This window comes from Leptonotus elevatus, chromosome 4 (assembly GCF_054856555.1).
Source record: "Leptonotus elevatus isolate MCC_2025b chromosome 4, RoL_Lele_1.0, whole genome shotgun sequence".
Taxonomy (NCBI): Eukaryota; Metazoa; Chordata; class Actinopteri; order Syngnathiformes; family Syngnathidae; genus Leptonotus; species Leptonotus elevatus.
In genome coordinates this window covers 11,638,171-11,659,363 of record NC_141242.1, presented here as the reverse complement: position 1 = coordinate 11,659,363, position 21,193 = coordinate 11,638,171, and the positions used below count along the sequence as shown (strand labels likewise).

The 21,193-nt window shown below is 39.4% G+C and overlaps 1 protein-coding gene across 9 annotated transcripts; it reads right to left on the bottom strand.

Moving 5' to 3' along the window:
- Positions 1 to 7: 7 nt before the first annotated feature.
- Positions 8 to 20,554, bottom strand: LOC147175528 (suppressor of tumorigenicity 7 protein homolog). 9 transcript variants are annotated; one of them, XM_086072974.1, is made up of 16 exons: positions 20,320 to 20,554; positions 15,979 to 16,014; positions 9,019 to 9,101; positions 7,542 to 7,701; positions 7,034 to 7,088; positions 5,966 to 6,081; positions 5,814 to 5,889; positions 5,341 to 5,495; positions 5,078 to 5,175; positions 4,845 to 4,974; positions 4,383 to 4,455; positions 2,783 to 2,885; positions 2,552 to 2,702; positions 2,047 to 2,157; positions 1,481 to 1,623; positions 8 to 687 (listed from the first exon to the last, which is right to left on the bottom strand). In XM_086072974.1, the coding sequence occupies exons 2-16, from the start codon at positions 15,998 to 16,000 to the stop codon at positions 592 to 594; spliced, it is 1,572 nt and encodes a 523-aa protein (XP_085929100.1). In that variant the 5' UTR covers positions 16,001 to 16,014; positions 20,320 to 20,554; the 3' UTR covers positions 8 to 591. The 9 variants fall into 9 exon arrangements, with proteins under 9 accessions (XP_085929100.1, XP_085929101.1, XP_085929103.1 ...); XM_086072975.1 differs by having other exon boundaries at positions 1,481 to 1,620; XM_086072977.1 differs by having other exon boundaries at positions 2,047 to 2,139.
- Positions 20,555 to 21,193: the final 639 nt, after the last annotated feature.

The following is a 21,193-nucleotide window of genomic DNA, read 5'->3' as shown; positions in this document are numbered from 1 at the left end:
TTACTTCTACTCACTGTTTTTTTCCCCCACTAATGTACGACATTTCAGAATACTAGAAGGACAACTACATACTAGTGATGCTACTACTAAGGTCCAGGGGGCTATTAGTCGGGCCTAGTAGTGTTGCAGGTGAAGCGCAGTAGTCAAATAGTAAAATAGAATTGTGTACTGGTAGGCTTAAAGTGACACTAGTAGTGGAAAAGCATTACTAGTAAGACAGTTGTTCGCCGTGGACAATCTTCTAGGGTGGTGAATTGGGGACAAGAGCCTTTCAGTACATGGACTAGTTGTATGTGGCTTTAAGAGGCGGGGTCTGGAGGGGTGACATCACTTCATGTGTGTGTGTGTGTGTGAGTGCCTGGGCGTGAGCTGTGGCTGACAGCAACTTCTGCATGACTGCGTCCACTGTCTTTTAATGTTTTCCGTGTGGTATTGCGGGGGGCGTGATGGATGAACCGCGATATAGGGAGGGAACAGTTGCATTGTGTCATTTTTTTTGTGTGATTTTTTTAATGATGGCAACTTGTTTTTGTACAACAAAGAACATTTTTAAATAATCCAAAAAACAAAAAACAAAACCAGTCAAGTTTGTCAGATGCGTGTGAGCTGGTGCCAGAGGCTGGACGGCAGGATGCTCTCCACCTTCTCCATGATGAAGTTGAGTGGCGCAAACAGTGTGCTCAGGAACTGGAAACAGACAAGTGGGAATTTTAAATGGATTATTTATTTTTTTTACTTTGAGGAATGAAGTTGAATGCAGGAATGATAAAGTCAGAATTTTACAAGAATAATGGACTTTTTTTTTTTTTGAAGCTACTGAATGTAGAATATTCCATTTCGAATCGCTACTGCCACCTGCTGACGAAAAATAAAATTGCATATACTGTTCTTCATATACACACCACGCACATTAGGTCACATCGGCAGACATGGCGCGGGAAATTCTAACCCGAATCCAGTCTGAAAACTATTGGCCAGAGGCTTGCAGGAGTACCAATTGTGAACAGCTGAGGTGTTCATCTACTAATTAGACGGCATTTCACTCATAAATGGTCAAATAAAAAGCTTATTGTAAAGTTATTTTGGGGGAGAAAAAGTTCCATATTGCAATCTTATAACTTATGAACTTATTATTTTAGGAATTTTAGGAATAAAGTCAAAATGAGACTAAAAGCATTCTCTGTACAATTAATAAGATTTCATGATGGCTTTTTCTGTTAAAGAATATTGACATCATTTCCGAAGGGTAAAACATTTGAGGATTTGCTGGGCCCCACAACTTTAGTCCTCTTTTTGAGGGTCAAACCTTGGTTTTAGAGTTTAGGTGTGAATTGGGTTATGGTTGAGGTTAGGGTAAGGAATAGGGGTAGCCAATCCATTTTGAGGGTTTGGGGTTAGAGGAAGGGGCTAGCTAATGCATTATGTCAATGAGATGGCCCCACAAAGATAGTAAAACAAACGTGTGTGTGTGCGCGCTAACCGCTTTGGCAAAGACGCCCATGAGTTCCGGAAACTGATGCGTGAGCAATGCCAGCATGGCGGTGAAGGAGCAGAGGCCAGCTGTGAAGAGGATGAAGAAGGGGAGCTCCTTCTTGGGGTACACCGACACCTCGTGAAACACTGCTTTACACGCACACAAATACATACACAAGCACAATGTTAGCTAAAAATTTAAAAATGACAGCAGCTACAGTATGTACTGGTATAGCCAAGTCAAAAATGTCATAAAATGGCTAATAGGAAAGTAGAAGTGGCAATTCAGAGACCTCTCACTTCCGGTGCATTTTTTTTTTTTTTCAAATCAAATTATGTGTAACCAAATAATTTTAAAGGAGACTGTTTTAAGAGTTTGAACTAATATCAAAGTGTTTCGGGATCATTGTTTATGTAATTGCCTACATTAATCATTTAAACTGCAAACTTACTGAGATAAAAAAAAAAGAAAATCTTGAGGTCACTGATGTCACGCAGGACTTCCAATTGGCGAGGTTAAGTGTGTTAGTGTGTGTATGATAGTGCATGTGTGTGTGTGTGTGTGCGTCTTACTGGGTAGCAGCTCTCTGTCTGCCGTCTCTGTGCAGATGGGATAAGGATAGAAGAGATGACCTTTCTCCAAAGGATACGGGATCATTCTGAACGCTACGCACATGGAAACATCTGATGAGTGTTATTTACGTGCAGATGTTTGTACAGTGCATCCGGACAGTATCAACGGGGCTTCAGTATTTTCATATTTTATGTTATAGCCTTATTTCAAAATGGAGATTATTTTTTCCCCCATAAAATTATACACACAAAACCACAAGAAAAAAAAATCAAGAATAATTTTTTTTTTAAGTTTAAGTAAAAAAAAAAAAATGCTTGGCTTCCACAAGATTGGCAAATCTATCTGTGTGACCAGTTTTGCCAGTTCCTCTTCCTCCATTTCATGCATTTTTGAATAAGGATGTGACATAAGAAAATGAGGATAAAAAAATAAATCAATACTTTCCGGATGCACCTAACATGTTCATATAGTGTTTCCGTGTGTGTGTGTGTGTGTAAGACTTACTGCCCTCCCAGGTGCAGTGCAGCAGATTGAGCGCTCCCTCAACGCGCTTCCAGTGCTGCAGGTGGAAGAAGGCGTACGCGATAGCCTCGCTGTCTCCTCGCTTGAGGATGTGCTCCGGAGGAAGGATCAGACTCTTCATCTCCAGAAGGTACTGAGGGAGTCGCAATGAAACGTCACAGTCGGTCCGCTTGATCGCGAAAAGGATTGCGTGCGCGTGTATGTGTGGCTTACTTTGGGAACGTGAGGGTTGAACTCCACAGCTCTGTGAATTGCTTCTACTGCATTCATCTCGGCGGTGCTCAAACCTCGTCTCGACGCTGCTTCTGGAGAGAACCTGAATGTACGCGCACGCACGGCAGCAGTGTATACAGTCAGTGCCACAAAACCTGTCAAACATGATTAGAGTATTGTCGAGTGTTGTGTTTTATCAATTAGGTCGTGTGTATTAAGTAGTGTAATTAATTCATGTACAGTGGTGTCATTTAATGTAGTTTTTGGTATTTAGGTGAATGTAGTCTTATTTAGATGAGTTTCATCTCATGTCATGTTACTGTGGTGTTTAAATTCCCGACGACCAAAGTCCGCAAAGTAGCGACCATACAGGTCATTTATTACTATATTAACTCATTTGCTCCCCAAAACGAATAAATACGTTCTATAAATATTACCATGGTCCCCAAAACTTATTTATACGCTTTTTAATGGGTTTTTTTACGCATACAGAAGGCTTTGATGCAGCCTCTCAACTGCACAGAATGCTTGAAGCAGTGGTAGTTATAACAAAAACGGCCAGCAGGTGGCAGCAGAGTATAAGAGATCACCCAGGGTCATGTTGCAAAAAGCTATTTTTACTACGGTTTTAAACAGATTGTGAATAATGATGAAACTTAGCTATATTCTAATGCTAATTGCTGCAAAACGGAAACAGATTGAAATGTACTTTTTTTCCTGATGAAAGAAGAGACTAATCTTTCTTTTGGTAGGTTCCATGTTTTTATAGTAAAATAACACAATATACAGTGGGCCTTGTAAAATCAGTCAAAATCCAGTAAAAGAGCCGGGGGTGAAGTGGGTTGCTTCAGTGAAAATGGCTGGAAGTGAATGTGTTAATATTTTGACATATTTCAACTAGGGTTGTCAAAATTCAAGCGTTAACTCTGTAGATGTATTTAAAATTCTTTAAAGCGTTAATTTTTTTATTTATTTTTCAGTTAACTCGGTTTGATTTACTGCCTGTTTCGTCCTCCTCGGGGACTCGCTTCCCTTCTGGAGTATGCTGGAAAAGTAAAGCTAATCGTTTTGTTCAACAGTTTTTGAAAATTTTGAAAAGTTGAAAAATTCTATTGAAGGATAAAAAAAGAAGAAGCTATTCTTTGATTCTAAATATACTTCCTATTTAATCATTTTACATGAATTGCACAATTCTACTCAAGTAAAAAATCTGTTACAAGCTTTGTAGAAAATTGCGATGAACTCCCAGCCATTTTCACTGAAGCAGCCCCCTTCGCTCCCGGCTGTTTCATCATTATTCACAAATCTATTTAGAATTGTGAGTAAAAGAGCTTTTTTTTCCATCATGGCCCTGGTTGATCTCTTTTGCTCCGCTACCACCTGTTGGCCGTTTCTGTAATAACTACCATTTCTTCAACCATTCTTTGCAGCTGAGAGGCTGCATCAAAGCCTTCTGTATGCTCTAGCATAAAAAAAAACGTTAAAAAACAAATAATATGTATTTGGGTCACTTAAAACATATTAACACATTTTTGGAAGAAAATTGTGTGGTGCATAGCGATGCTCTTTGCAGTGAGGAGTGTAGAGAGGCGCTACTCACTTGTCCGACACGGCTCTGGCTTTGAGCAAAGCTGCTGTGTAGCATATTGTTGCAGATTTGGGTAAACTAATATCTGTCACGCACAAACACAATACACACAGCACAGAAATTGCTTTATTGAAGTGGAGGCATCAAGTCAATGACTCGTTAGTGTGCAGTGAGAGATCAAGTGTGCCAGTTCCAGTTGAATGGTGAGGAAAATGTTTTATTTGATAACAATTGCTTATTTTTTCTATCCAAGCCAGTGACATATTGTGACAGGCAGAGCCATGAAATGCTTTTCCGCTAAGTGGCAGAAGGTCCAATTAGCTTGTGTGTCCACCTGTTTCCAATCATACAACACAATAATAGCTTTGTGTTCAAATAAACCGAGATAAATAGTTACTCAGACATTCCTGTTTCAAATCTTGTTTATTTCCCGGTGTACCTAATATGTACTGATACGTGCGCGTGTGTTCATACCGTCGTACTTGGCCAGTACGGCCTGCACGTCTGCGTAGTTTTGCAGCTCCAGCAACGACTCCAGCAGGTTTTCGTGGATGTTGAACATACTGAGGAGAGGGAACTCCTTCATTAACTGGAAAACACACAACTGTTGTTACATGTAATAGCAGACAGGAGGCGACACAGTCAGCAGGTACATAATAATATGTTTGCAAGTGCATGCACGTTGCGTGCATGCACTTATGACTTACATCTCTCATCATTTTCACCGCCTCTCTCGTCCGGCCAAGCTTTCTGGAGCACATGGCCAGTCTCCTCTTGATGTACACTAACACGTTGGTGTCTCGTCCTGAGGGAAAACAAACACTTTCGTTAAAAGGGTACACGCGTAGTATTGTCATTTTTACTAGAGGTGTTAATTGAAAATTCATTTTGAGTTCATTTAAAGTTCCACATTTTTTCAACGCGTGATTAATGACCGCCGCCCACTTGAAAAGCCTGTGTGGCTACTCACTGTGCTGGGCCTCGTACTGCGTGCCGTGGTGTTGTAGCTGCTGGCTGCGGCGGTAGCATCCCTCGCCGGCTTTCAGCGCCTGCTTGAACAAGCGCTCGGCCTCCATGATGGTGGTAGCCTCCTCCTCGGCCAACAGGATGTACGCTGTCGCACAGCTGTGCCAGAACAACAAGTTTAGCTTGAAATAGCACTTTGTAGCAGCTTAACGTTAGCGGTGGAGTTGTGCGCTTCAACCGCTACCGTTGTCATTATAAAATTCTCATTTACTGTCCAAAACTGAATTATTTGTATTAACCAGGGCGTTATGTTAATTTTGTTCTGTGACCATGCTCGTCTTTCAACTCATATCTTAAATCATCAATGCCCATTGAAATAAATGTAAATGCTATTATTAATTAATTTCTTAATTACCATCCACTTGTTCCTATCAATAACACCCCTCCAGATGAATAAGCATAAAAAGTGGTACGTACTCTTCCAGTTCCAGAGCTTCATGTGCAGCTGAGATGCGTGCTTGCGGGTTTCTCTCCCTCCACGCCTTCTGCATGACTGATGAGAACAAAGAAATCGAGTTTGAGCGTCAGGAACGTCGGGGAAAGGCACACTAGAAAGAGCAGGGACTAACTGGCGTCGGCAGGCCGCAGGTGGTCCGAGTCGCAGGTGAAGAAGGTTTGGTGGTCCTGCGCCGACAAGTTCATGTCGTAGTACGTTAGCGGCTCTCGGCCCGTCACCCACGTGTACCTTTGGAAAAGGGTGTGTCAATTACTCATTGTTTTTCGCTATCATGGCAGATTTCTGGCCTTATCCAAGTTGCTCATGTTGGTTCTTCTACGTGAAACTCAATTATACCTTCATCAGAAAAGTAACTTGCCTATACTGTTCACAATGAGTTGGCATGCATTCCTAAATGTATTTTAACTCATTCACTGCCATTGACAGCTATAGATTAAAAAAAATTGTTTTAAACTATTTCTATTAGTTTAAACATTTTTTTAACAAGAGTATGAAAACCTAGAATTTTTTTGGTGTACATTTAGAACAGATATAAAATTGTCATGCGATTAATTACGATTACAAATTTGAATTGTCTGATGCCCCTAATTTTTTATCTTTTAATTTAAACCAAAAACAATTTTTTTTTTAATTTTTAATAATCTTTTTATTTAAAGACAAGATTATTAAAAATTAGGGGCGCCAATCGTAATTAATCGCATGACTTCACTAGTTAACTCACGATTAATAACAAATTTTATATCTGTTCCAATACAATTTAAAAAAATCTATGTTTTCATACTCTTGTTAACAAAAAGTGGGATTTTTTTTTTTTAAGATAACTAAGATAAATAGTTCAAATAAATGTTTGACGTCTATAGCCGTCAATGGCAGTGAATGAGTTAATAGATGTGTCCCAATATTTTTGTCCGTCTAGTGTGTAAGAAGCAGAGCGGAAAGACGAAAGAGGGAAGGGATCATGAACAGGCGAAGATCACAACATTGAAAGACGAAAGAAGAAGAGGGAGGGAAACCAGTCGAGAATAAAACGAGGGAGCGCGATTAGAGGGAAGGTCTCAGGCAACAAGGAGGATGAATGCTTCCGTGAAGGAGACTGAACATGAAAGAGGCAACAGAGAAAGAATGAAAGGAATAAAGAAAAAGTATGTAAGATGTGAGGGGTCCCACTGCCGTCACTCACCGATTGTACTCGGCTCCTCGGAATAAATTCAAAGGGTTTCTCCAAACTTTACATTCTACAGAAGAGAGAGTGAGAACAAACATTCAATCCTTCTTTTGGCTGAAGAACGTGAGCTAAGAAATAGCAGATAAAATGTCTTAAAAAAGCAAAGTAAAACAACGGAAAGGTGGCCATGATGAATAAGAATAAAAGTGTGTAATCTACTTGGCATATTTCCAGACATACTTGTCCCCTTCCCACTCCAAAATGGAGGATGTCGTCCATTTTAATGATCGATAACAGGTGCCAGAACCTTTATCTGTTGGAGGACCAAACTGTGTCCATCATAAAATATGATTGGCGATGTTTTAAGTTGCAACCATAATAAAAAATAAAACCACCAAAACCCTCATCTTAATTAAATAGTACAAACATTCCAACAAGTCATGTGTGATTAAAAAATAAGTTAACCATGTTCCCAGCACTGAAAAGTGTTTGTCAGTAGTCAGCGAAGGCCAGCACTACTCACCAGACACACTTTGCCGACTGGAATCAGCATCGCCATTGCTGGTGCTGGAGCTGCTGGGGGAGCTGCTGTCCACGCCGCCCAGCAGGGGGCGCAGGTGGCTCACAGACACCTGCTCGATGAAGGAAGTGCCATACTTCCTGAAGTACCACCACTCGAAGATCTGGAGGGAAGGAGAAGCAGCAGCCAATAAAACAGGGGGTCTTCCAGTTTTAACCCGGCCCATCAAAACATTAGAGAGGTATTAACAATTGAACTACCTACTACCTAAAAAAATAAATACTCGACCACTATAATGACCACCATTAAAAAAATACAGGAGCACAGTTAAATGCAGTTCAATTACTTGCAAGGCAGTACTGTAATATGCATTGCAGTAATGTGGCCCTTTCCCCCAATAAAATTGGTCAATTAAAATGCATTACTGTAATTTTTTTTTCAATAAGTGGTTGATTTATTGTGAATAATAGAAGCAAGAATAATTACTTAACATCTTTAAATTTGTTCATTTATTATAAATAATTTACACTAAATTATGAATAAAACATATTTAACATTTTAAGATGGCTTATGTGTTGTAAAAAAAATAAAAAATAAAAATAAAGAAAAATAAGGCCCTTGAACACAAAAGCTCACCCACTCCTGCATTGAAATGACATCAGCATCAATACAAGGTGGAGTTCAATTAGATGTGTGGAGTTGTAGAGCAAACACGACATCCATTAACGGAACTTTTAAATGCAGGGATGCTACATGCTAATGTTGTTAATAGCAGCGAGTGCTCCAGCACTTTGCTACTAAGTGCACTCCTGTTGCAAAATGCAAACATGAATGCTTTGTTGCTCAACATGAAACGTAACACAATAGTCATACTTTAATAGGGATGGGCTATATTGCCTTAAAACTACAATAAATAAATAAATAAATAAACATCCTGGACAATAACCTTGATGAATGTGATTCATCGGTCTGCTCAAATGTATGCATGTTAGCATGGTTTAAAACGACATTGGGATAACGTCGCTCACATGCGGCAAATTTGGTGTGTTAAGCCGAAGTGGAATTACAACCTCCGTGAATTGTCTCACTGAGCGCGTGTGAAGCTGAGCAGCCTGCAGGGAACAAATGAGCCTAATTAACAGACGAGCTATTTTAAAGCCACACGGCGACACGGAAACCAAAGAGGTAAATAAGAACGAGCAGATTTGCTTCAGTAGTCATTCCTATGCCGATTGATCGCCAGTATAATGGTAAGGCACATATAGACGAACAATGAACTGGTCACCAGTCTGCGCACGTATACAGAATCACAACGGTTCAATTATCCCTTCCTATCGCTTTTCTTCCCATTCACTCTCAACTGACCAATCAACAGACAGCTGGGTTCATGAACTCGTTCAGGTACACTGGCCGAGTGTGACAGTGGGGATATGTGCACGGGAACTTGGTGCAAAACGATGTAAGCAAAGTGCGTTCTTACCAAAATGAGTCCTGATATGAGGGAGGAGGTGCCCGTCAGAGCCACGTAGAACTTGGGCGTCAGGGTGTTAAGAAACATGCTTACTGCAGAGAGAGAGGAAAGAAAGATGGTGGATTAGCACATCATAAACAAACTTTCAAAACCTAAACTTTCCATGGAAGCCTCATCTTGAAACACTTTTTACGATGCAGATGGGAATACAATGTGCTGCGGCGGTTCGGAAAGGTCTAATTAAATAAGACTGAAATATTGAAGTAGGACATTTTCCTCATAAACAGTATCAAGTTTAAAAGTGTATAGCTACTTTTGAAACCGCCTGTATCTTACTACCAATACTTGGATTTAGCGTTTAGATGTAGTTTAGCGTGTAGGGTTTGCCATTCATCAAGCGGCGGGGAGGCCGGTCGGGACAAAGGCGGCACTCAGATGAGCGGCAGGCCAGCCTGGTTGACACGTGTGCAAACAGAGTGCAGCTGCTCGGCCATTGAGTGGTGTGGAGTGGAGCCTCTCGTCCTTTCAGAATGAACTCATTGATGACGACTACTGCTGCTGCTGCTGACTCTTCATCCTCTTTGAGTCACACAGTCAGTGCATGGTGCAGCATATTGGTGTAACGTGGTTAGCGGCTAACCAGTAATAATACTGGACGAGCTAACTGTTAGCCAGTCCAGTCCAGTATTACTACTACGTTAAAAATAAACACTCTTCAAACATGTTTAACTCAAATCTAACTTGCTCGTAGAGTCGTAAAACACTTGACCTTCTGATTTCAAGTGACAAGCATATGGCGGCTAGCATGAGAAGCTAACGGGGCAGTCTGCATCTCCACTCAACGTCACAAACAGATGGACTCAAATGTAACACCAGGATTCAAGCAGAAATTATGTACTCGTAAAAAACAACAACAACAAGTATGTCAAAGTATGGCCAAGCCAACAGATGAGGGAAACAAAAGCAGTAAGTGTAAGGCTACCAAAATGAAGGAAGTCACATAGTTGGTATGGCTTAACTAAAGCAACGCACAGTACATCGCAATAATCAAAGTTCCCTTTCCACAAAAAAATCTGTCCTATTGAGCCAACTGGAATGAGGAGGTAGAAATGTATCAACATGTTAAGTGTTAGCATGGCTTAACAGAAGCAACACTTAACATCACACTAACAAAATCATTTGTTCACAAAAAGTCTGATCTAAATCGACTACAGCAAAGCCGAGGAATATGGAGGAAAGCAGGAAGTGGAAACCTACCAAAATAGTAGACAACGTAGTCACGGCATTAGCATTGCTTAACAGACACGACACAAACGCACGACAATTGTGACAAAAGAGCAGAATCAATGGTACTGTTTACAAAGTCAGTCCCGTGCTCATGCTAATGATTATGGGCACAAAAAGAGGAAGTAAAATCCTACCAAAATAAAGCAGTAACAGCATTAGCATGCCTTGACATAAGTAACACTTTGGTGCATCTCACCAGTAATTAAATCAAGGCTATCAAACAGAAAAGAAATGTAGTCATTAGCTAACAGTGACAAAAGTATTTTCTTTTCTTTTTTTATTGTTCCTGCACACCATCTTTCTTTTCAAATAAACACTCCACTTTGCGAGTGACATCAGGCAGAAGCAATCGCACGCTGCTGTGCCACCAGTAACCTGGCAGCGCGAGCCAGCCGGCCAATGGATAACATGGAGTCATGGACTGTAATGAAGTTGGCTGGGGAGGGGTGACTCCTGAGTTGTCTTTTTGCACAGCACGTAACCACGGCAACAACCAAAAGCAGCGTGGAGGCTCCTCATTGCTCATTTACACACACAAAGGTGTCAAATAGATGAGGAACATGCTGTATTCATTATCAAGCTATCACTTGAGCAACTTCATTCATAAACTGTTCAACCTTCATTCACATTTAAATCCATTTGTCTACTTCAAATAAGACACAAAAACTGCAAAATGCACATAAAGGATCAGGCATAACACAATATTGTTTACTTTCATTAACAGGATATCAAGTCGGCTTTATTTTTTATGTAGTAACAACAAAATGCAAATGAAGTCAACGTTTCCGTGCCATGGTCACGTTTCGGCACGTCGCTTCGTGACATTCAAAACAGTTTTGCCTTCATTCATATCCAACACATTCTCCTACTTGTAAAAGAAGACAACGATTTGAACATGCAAATAAATATTGTGGTGGTAAACAACATTAGGCTCTCTTACCGTTTTAATTGATTAATATTGGACCCATTAGTCGATTTTGTTTGGCCTAAGCAACATCATGCAAATTAATTCAACTTTTCTGCGCCATGATCACGTTTATGCAAATGTCATGTTGTTACGTGACATTCTTGCATAACAAAACACTCTTTAGCCTTCATTAAAATCAAAACTATTCTTTTCATCCTTGTACTAATATGATGTAATATTCATAACACACAAATAAGTGATGATGGTAAATGCAAAAGACTTCAACTTTTCTACACCGTGATCGCGTTTGTTGTTGTATGCTGTTATGTGACATTCCAGCATAACAATTTGCCTTTACTAAAATCAATTATTATTATTATTAATATGGATGAGCGAGTACCGATACCAGGTATCTGTATTAGTATCAAGTTTTATTGGGGAAGTAATGAAGTACAAATACTTTGTTACTTTACTTGGGTAGTTTTTTTCAGTACTTTATGCTTTCCTGAATATTAATTTTTTAGACTACTTTTTACTAGTATCCGTTACATATTAACACGAGTATCTGTACTTTTTACTTGATACATTTTCAAAACAAGGTCGTTATTTTGTTTTTAAATGCATTAAAACGATTCTGGGAGAAAAATCAGCCGTCAATGTATCCTGGCTCCGCCAATCATATGAAGCATTTCACACGGTCCCGTACATCTCAGCCTGTGATTGTCTCTAACGACACGCAATCACATGACGTGCAATTGGCTAGCTTAGAACAACCCGTAAATATGAGGGTCCTTTTTGCTCCAGTCGCTATTATCTTTCAAATTGACGTAGGAGGAAACATCCACTAAAAATACTTTTTTACTTCTACTCGTCAAGTACATTTCAGAGCCTGTACTTTTTTTTAAATACAACTTTTACTCAAGTAATTATTTGAGTGAGTACTTTTACTTATCCCAAAGTTATTTTTTTACACAAGTAACTGTACTTTTACTCAAGTAGAGAATGTCAGTACTTTTCCCATATCTGCTTATTTTATGGTATCAGTACTCACGAGTGCCCTCATGTGGCCGTTTTACAATCAGGAACTAGAAATACGAAAATTAGAAGGACAGAAAATTGCCATTAACTTCATGCGTCTTTAAAATGATCTGTCTTGTTTTGGAGGGGGGTGAACACCCCTAAATATTATTTCATGTTTTTTTTTTTTGAGCAACTTGCAAACCCAAGGCACAATAATTATATCCTGCAAATGAATACATATTTAGACGTTGCTTTGTGGCATAACGCCGTACGGTTTTCCTTTATTAATATCCAATCCATACGTTTGTGCTCCTCCTCTTCCTCTGAGGCTCGCTGCGCTCGGCGCTCACGAGACAAAAATAGCCAGAGTCAGCAGTTACCACAGAAACACGATCTCTCTCTCTCTCTCTCTCGGCTGTTTAGAATTTTTTTTCTATTTTTTTTATTTATTTAAAGGAGTGTTACCATGGCAACAGAGACAGCTGCTCACTGTCATCATGCTAGCCAATGGCGGACAGCCTGGAGCGCGCCCAGTGCCCGTCTTGCCTTTTGACTGTGACGTGAAAATAGTGTCTCCCCGTCACCAGCGGCTGCCAATCAAACATTGATCATGAGCAGAAAAAGGCAAATGCATTCACGTAGCAGGCATAAAAAAAAAAAAACACTGGCCACTTCATTAGGTACAGGATGTTCTTCATTCAGTCAACTTTTTAGGCTATTAAAACGACATCGCGTAAACAAATGACCTAAACGATGATGTGTTACCACCCCCCCCCCCCCCAACCCAAACGGTGGTGTTTTCAGGTGACAAAAATGCTCATTTGCAGAAACTCATTTGAAAATGTTTTCAAATAGTTGGGTCTACAAATCATAACAGGGAATTTTTTTTCAACCCAATTTAGAAATGTTTGCTCTTTCAGGCTATAATCCTTTAAACTATCATCAAAACTTTTTTTTTCTTTTTAAGTAATCAGAAATTGTTTACACACCAGTTTAAAACTTGCTTTCAGGCTACAAAACAGTGTGGTTATGTAAAAATTAACCAAAACAACATTGGCTTTATCATTTACAGAAAGTGTTTTCAAACCCGTTTTGAAATGTTTGTTTTTAAGTTACAGAACAAAGTTAGAGGGTAAAAACGGTTAACGCAACACACACAAGCGAACACATTTGATATGTTGGCGTTTTCAGACTACTAAAATAACATTGCCATGTAAATACACAAGGTTTTTATCTTCACAAACTGTCCTCAAACATGGTTAAAAAGGTAAAAATTTTCCAAACATGTTTTTAAGCACTCCATCACGTTTTTTGTGTCTTAATACCACAAAATACTGTTTTTACTGTTTGTCTGTTTTTAAACAACACGTTCATTTCAGGCAACAAAACATAACCAAAACACTTCTTTAAAGAAACTGTTTTCAAATCTATTTTCATGTCTAGCCTACAAACAATCAGCATGTAAAATGGACAACCAAAACAAAAACCATTCTTCAATTTTGACAAACTGTTTCAGCTTTCACATTGAGTTTTCGGGCCAACTAATCAACCAAAACGACACCGTTTTTATTCAATTTCAAATACACGGTTTCAAATGGTCGTTTTATCAGACTACAAAACGCTGTCATCATCATGTAACTGAAACAACAAATGTTGTCAGGAGCACTTTCAAAAACCTTTTCAATACCAGTAAGATGCGGACACCTCAAGTTCAAACACAGCTTCCTGTAACGGGACATAATCACCAAACCCCAAAGACACAAAAACATTTGGGCCTAAATTCCGCACTTTATGTTGATTTGAGTATTTTCTATTATCCAGCGCTTGGGTGGCCATCTTGTCGTATCTTAGAGAAACAACGCAACGAGAGGCCAACCATCTTTGTGCAATTTCCTACACAGTATAACATGTAACGAGCACTTCAAACTAGTGTACATTTTATCCGCCATTTTTAAATTTAGTCTCAGTTTTAGTTCAATTTCAGTCACGCTTGTTGGTTTTTAATCACAGTGAGTCAACCTCCTCCCGTTTTTATTTAGTCCACTTGAGGTCTAGCATTTTAGTCTTGGAAAACGTAATTTTATTCATCTAGTCTTAGTCAACAAAAACTGTCAACGTTTTAGTCTAGCTTTAGTCAGGACAATCATTTAACCCCAGTATTTTTTTTGTCAGCAGATTATGTTGAACATTTCGGATCTAAAACTATTTCACGTAAAATGTTCTTTCATCTTTTTGGTGAAAAATAACTTAGTCTACAGTATATCGACCTGTGGCTACTATGGCTCCATGCTATGAGCTAGCGGTCGCATTAACATTATTGTTGGAATGTTATAGCCGTTAGATTCATGTTAAAGTTATAACTATAATTTACCTTTTATTTTGTTTTTTTTACCTTCAACGTGAATCTACCTCCTGTCTGCCCCATGTGTTTGTGCATGTTGCACTCGCTAGCTGCACAATTGAAAGGGGGTGTGTCACTGTGCGTGTCACTGTGACACACCATAGAATTTTCATCTTGTTTTTGTTCATGAACTAAAATGTCCATAGAGTTTAGTCCAGTGAAGTATATTTTCGTCTCGTTTTCATTAGTCGACGAAAATGCATACTGATTTAGTCCCAGTTACGTTTATTAATGAGGGTTTTAGTCTAATTTAGTTTTAGTCCAGTGGAAAATGTGTGTTGACGAAATTATTTTTGTTTAGTTTTCGTTTATGGAATTAACACTACTTCAAACATATCTAAAAATCCTCCATAAATAATCCCCCCCCCCCCCAAAATCAATTGATCACCAACGCTATTCTACAGCCCACACTGCTCTTCGAGACGTAAACTTGACCATTTCAAACTCCGTTTCCTCACAAAACGAACTCAAGTCCTACTCCACAAACACAAAACTAATCAGAGTACCGTGTTTAAGACTAATGGGGGAGAATAGAACATATTGCAAAGAAATGTTTTGACTTGAGTTCCCCTTTAGGTTGAGTTTTTAGGGTAAGTGACACCATTTGAAACGTCATGGTAATTTTGACACGTCCATTTAGAGAAGTCCGAAGAATTTCCACTTGTACCATCTCATTGGTGGTTGATATTATTAACTGACGCTTGTCAGCCAATTGGTATCGGACAAAACAAAAAGGCGATGGGTATTTTCTACAGCGATATAATGATGGCCATTTTTACCTAAACAAAAAAACTCTATTTCATTCAAATTCTTTGTGCGTTGTAATCAGTGGATATCCTGACCGGGAAAATCTTGTCATGTTGCTACTTGGAGAGACATAAAAATAACATGCAAAAATACAAATACTGCCGGTAGGTGAGTTTTCAAATACCTATGGATAAGATCCACAGGAGGAAAAAAAAAAAAGCAAATTGGTGAATTGTTGAAAAGCGTAGCACGAAAGTTGAATCTAACCTGATCCAAAACTACAACACGTGTTTAGACAAGAGGCCATAGCATCAATTTAGTGACACCACACACACACACACACACACACACACACACATACAGCACACACAGTAGAAGGCGGCGAGTGAGAGAATGCGAGGCAAATCTCGGCGGGACCGCCGGCTAGCTTGTGGGGCTAAAATGGTAGATCCCATATTTCTACCACCACCAACAACAGGAAGAGGAAGAGGATGAAGAGGAGATGCACGACAGATGGACAGATTGCCAGATATATCCGCATTTTTCCTCCCGCCGTTGACTTCAAAGGCTTAAGAGGCAGGAGGACGGTGGCGACGGTGGTACTTACGTGACGACTCTGTGCCGAACATGGCTGGATCGGGAGCTGTGATGGAGAGAAAGGAGGATGAGGAGGAGGAGGAGGAGAGGAAGGGGGGAGGGTGACAGAGAGAGGAGGGGAGGAGGTAGTGAGCAGGCAGCTACACAGCAGGGGTCATCAAAGAAACACAATGCAGCCGCCCGCCAGACGCGTAAAACGTCCCGGACGCCAAAAAATACAAAAGAGGCCCGGCGGAGCTTCACAAACGCCTTTAACGCCGACACTCCTTAGACCCGATCAGATCCAGTTAGCGGCTGGCATGGCGCCTCTCTTTCTCTCTCTCTCTCTCTCTTGCTCGCTCGCGTCCATCCTTTTGCTTTTGTGTTGTCATTGCCCCCTCTCTGGAAGAGGGAGATCGAGGGAGGGAAAAGAGGGGGGGGGGGGGTCTATCAAGGAAGAAAAACCCCGGGACAGACGCCGAAGCTCCAGTCAGACAATAGACACACGACACACGTGTGACGTCACAGCTCGGATGGATGGATGGATGGATGGAGGACGGAGGGAGGGTTGTGAGGGAGCAAGACGGGACAGAAAGGCATGAAGGGCAAATGGATGAGAAATGAGGATATTCACACCCCAAGAATCACAGAATTATTAAACAATCTATCCATCTACTATAATTATTCAAATATTATATGATCAATTTCACAAACCATTTTCAAATGTTTCCATTTTCAGACTATAACGACATCGTGTAATTGAGCTGCCAAAGTGACAGATTTTGTCATCCTTTTCACAAACTGTTTTCAGATGTCCGCGTTTTAACGCTACAGTACGACAATGTTATGTAAACCGACGGCCTTAATCAGAGTTAGTAGCTGATTTCATCATTTCAAAACACTGGGGCTATTTTCACAAACCGTTTTCAAAGCTAGGTGCTTCAAATTTGGGAGTAATTGGACTGTTGAGTTGGCATCTGAAGGCTACACGACAGCCGGGAAAATCGCAGACTTGCTGTGTTTTTCCCGCCATCGCTTTTTGAGAATTTTGCTGTTGTTAGTCGATCGGCTTCCATAAGTGAAAATAGTTTTGTGGGCGGAACTTTCAAATGAATTGCGGGGGTGTTACCAAGCAGGAAAAAAAAAATCATAAAATAGCCACTTTAACTCATTCACTGCCGTTGACGGCTATGGACGTCAAAAATTCATTTGAACAATTTCTTTAGTTTAACATTATTTTCCACTTTTGTTAACAAGAGTATGAAAACCAATAATTGTTTTTATTGTTCATTTAGAACAGATATAATTTGTAATGAATCGAGAGTTAACTAGTGATGTCATGCGATTAATTACGATAAAAAAAATGTAATCGCCCGACGCCCCTAATTTAAAAATAAAATGAAATTTTGCGTCAGGCGGCTAATTTTTTTTAATGGAATTAATCGCATGACTTCAATAGTTAACTCACGATTAATCACACATTTTACATCTGTTCTAAATGTACACTATTTTTTCCCCTAGGTTTTCATACTCTTGTTAACAAAAGTGGAAAAAATGTTAAACTACTAGAAATAGTTTAAATTATTTTTTTACGTCTAAAGCCGTCAATGGCAGTGAATGAGTTAAAAGTGGCAGACTTCTCGTTTATTTTCGGACATGGCTTCTTGAGACATTTTTGTAGATCCACTCACGCACAACAAATCTACCAAATTCCATGTTGCTAAGTGAAACTAGCTTCAGGGGCTGAATTTCCCGAAAACATCAACTCTTAACAAACTTATAGTAGGCTAAGTGTGTCTTATGTCATCATCTGCCTGTTAAAAATGCAAAAGTGTGTAATTGTTACTCTTCCTTTCCTCCGACAAATAAATACCTGTGGGGCTGATGTTAATTACACCGGAGGTTCCCTCCCCAATGAGGAAGCATGCCACTAGGAAAACATTTATTTTTTATAGCTCGTGCCCCTTGTGGCCCACGCTGGTACTGTGAGTGTTTTTGTTTGCTCTATAGGGAACAATGAGACAACATTTTCCAACAACCTGGATAAACAAACACTTGCACAGTAATTATTAATTCTGCTCTATTAAGCACTTAAAGCACATTTTGAGCAGTTTTCAATTGTTTGAAGGATTCCTGGAAATGGCCAAAGTGAAGCTAAAACGGATGCTTCCAATTAAAATGGTAGACTTTCTGTATTTTTTCAGGCATAACGTCTCGAGACTTCTTTGTTGGTCTACTCACGACGGACATACGGACCAAATTTCATGTTGCGGAGTGAAACTGGTTTCATGGGCTGAATTTTCAACAATAAGCGGCACAAAACTTGCAACGCAACTTAGCGACCACTGTAACAAGACCAAGGTTTGATTCTAAATGTGGCTAATAGCAGCTAATAACATGCTGGCGCTTATAAACGGTAATTATTAGCATTGCAGGTGCAGGTGACTATTCGCCACTAATTATCAGTCAGTCAGCCAGTGAAGTAGGTGCATGCGCAATTGCGCATGCCGTGTAAAAGCGCCTCACACGCGAGCCATTAAAAAGACTTGGGAACAATGCACACGCCGTAAAGCCCCACGCCCACACTAATATCACATGCTAGCTAGCAGTTGCCAGGCAACTAAAATGAAGCACAAGAGGCAGGATGAGGAGATGGAGGAAGAACATCGTCGGTTATGACTCTGAGTCCTAACGTGACAATTTTGTGGGACCTAAATGATGTCAGCCATCTTGGACAGGCTACCCAATAAAATCTCAAATCTAAAACATGCCATCTACAAATATAGCCTTAAAGTAAAATCTAAATATGTTTTTTGTACAGATTTTATACCATCTTGAATCGTATCGTATCACTATGTACCGAGAGTTGCATATACAGCTATTATATTTAGTTTTTTCTGAGGGGAGTCAACCTCAGTTTTTCATGGAAAATGCTTCTGGGCGGCTTCTCCTCCCTTTTTCAAAAATTTTGGAGGGTTAAAAAAAAAACTCCTCACACCCCACAAATGGTTTAACCAGTTAACAGCTCGCCGTTTGACTGTTTGTCCAAGTTCTTTAGTTGTCATACACAAAACAATAACTCTACCCGCGTTTGTCTGTTTCTTCACGGGAATTAAAAATACTTTTTGGAAAATGAGGGGTCGCTATAGTTGTTAAATTGTCGACAGACTCGACACTGTGCTTTTTGTAAACAAACTCCACTGTCAGCAGCCAGGTTGTTAGTGTAAGCAGTGCACGTCCGTGAAGACACACTTTGAACTAGAAGCCACCAAAAACAAAAAAAACAAAAAAAAGTTGACAGCGCCAAGAATCTGAAAAATGTGTAAAGAAGGGTTCTACACTAAAATGTGAAAGTGAACGACGTGTTGGCGAGGAAGTGAAAGTTGAGAAAACTAAAGTTCAACATTACACAAAGTATTCACTTCCATAAATTCGCCATTCAGACAGTTTTATCATTAAAAGCATTAACTTGTTTTAAATTTGTATTACAAAGAAAAATGAGACACTGTAGGAATCCACATTGTCTAAATTAAGAGATTAACATGGTTAATTTATTTATGCTTGTGTGATGATTGAGAATGTAAAAAAAAAAAAAAAGTTTTGTAGCTTTTACACAAAGATGGCAAGAACATAATACAAATACTTTAAAACTAAGCTGAGATATCTTACTTTGTATCTATTTTTATGATGACTTTTGACTTTTACTTGCTACATTTGCAAGCAATGTGTGCTTTCTACTCCTACTTTAGTACATTTCACAGTCTGTATTTTTTTCTTTTAAAGAGTTAAGTTAGTGCTTCAGCTTTTAGCATTTTTTTTATACGAGTATTCGTACATTCGGTTAGTGTGTGCAACTTTACCACATCTGCTTTTACATTTGAATATCTGGAGGGGGGGATATGACTTAAGACATGACTTGCACGGTTAAAAAATATATATATATTACGCAAGTTTTAGAAGACTATCTGTTATTTCACAAATGTACAACAGTTGCCTGAATATGAGCACATTGTTTAGCCTTTTAGCTTATTATTTTTTTTTTTTTACATTATTTATTTATTTTAGCTTCAGGAGATGGTCAAAACGTTAGGGACAGCTGTCAAGTACCTTACGACAGTTTGACATTGTACACTTTGTGTGTACGAAGTCAACGCACAAAACGTACATAATACACTTTTTACCAACACAAATGCAAACGATCGTGCAGCATTTTAAAATTTAGTCGGTGTTGCTCCGTGACCATTTAAACTTGTGTGAGCTACCTAGCCTGCTAAGAAACTTGTGTGTGTGTGTTTTTATTTTATTTTAAATATGACAGTGGAGACGTACTGGCGGCGGAGGGGTAGATTGGAGGGTTATTTAAAGCGCTCACCTTTCTTTTTTTTTAGTGCGCCGTGGTTAGATGCCTATTCGTGGCTAGCATTTCTTCCCAGTGGTGGTTCCTATAGCGGCGACGGAGGAACCGAACATGTGTCCGATATCCAGCGGCAGGCTCGCGGCTTGTATGCGGGGCGACGTGTCTGTCTGTGGTGTGTTCGCTGGCAGTCAGGCTAACGTTAGCCGAGTTAGCAACAGCAGCAGGCAATGTGGATGCTGGGTTAGCTCCCGCCCGCCATGTGGTGTCGCTGTGGGCGTCATTGTCGCGCAACTTGCGGACTTTAATCAGCGTAAAACGTCAATATCGTCACCCTCTTAAAATACGGCGTAAATCATATTTTGAGCAAAAACAAAACAAAACATGAACATTTTTTCGTAACTCTTAAAACAAAACAAATATACATTTTTATATATTTATTTCACAAGCATTTGCAACCCCGCCTTCCACTATTTATCATTTAAATGTGTCATATTTAGGATTACGTTAGTGAAACGACAGCTAAAACTAGATCAATATTTGCTAATTTTCTGTATTTTTTTAATTTAATCTCTAACATCCTTTTACCAGTTTTTATGGTAGCACATGATGCTTAGTTTTTTTTCAAGCCCCACCAGTCTACATCCCTGTCCTAAATATTATATAGCTAAACATATTTTTGACTTATATATATTTTTTTCGCCAGGCAGGTAAAATGGCAGATACATAGCTGTCAATTTTCTCTATTTTCACTTTTATCTCTTGCACGCATTCACAGTAATGTCAAGTTCTCAACTTTTCATAAAAGCAGTGTACATTTTTCTGCTTAAAACATATGTAAAACAAACAAACAATTATGAAGTGGTAAGTAAACTATCTCTAAACTTAAAAG

What these genes read in the sequence shown, in the direction of transcription:
- LOC147175528 (XM_086072974.1), bottom strand. Translation starts at nt 16,000, where the DNA reads ATGTTCGGCACAGAGTCGTCAC. An exon ending in GCAGTACGAGGCCCAGCACA is followed by an intron (nt 5,176 to 5,340) that starts GTGAGTAGCCAC and finishes GTTTTCCCTCAG; the next exon opens with GACGAGACACCAACGTGTTA. An exon ending in GCACTGCACCTGGGAGGGCA is followed by an intron (nt 2,158 to 2,551) that starts GTAAGTCTTACA and finishes AACACTCATCAG; the next exon opens with ATGTTTCCATGTGCGTAGCG.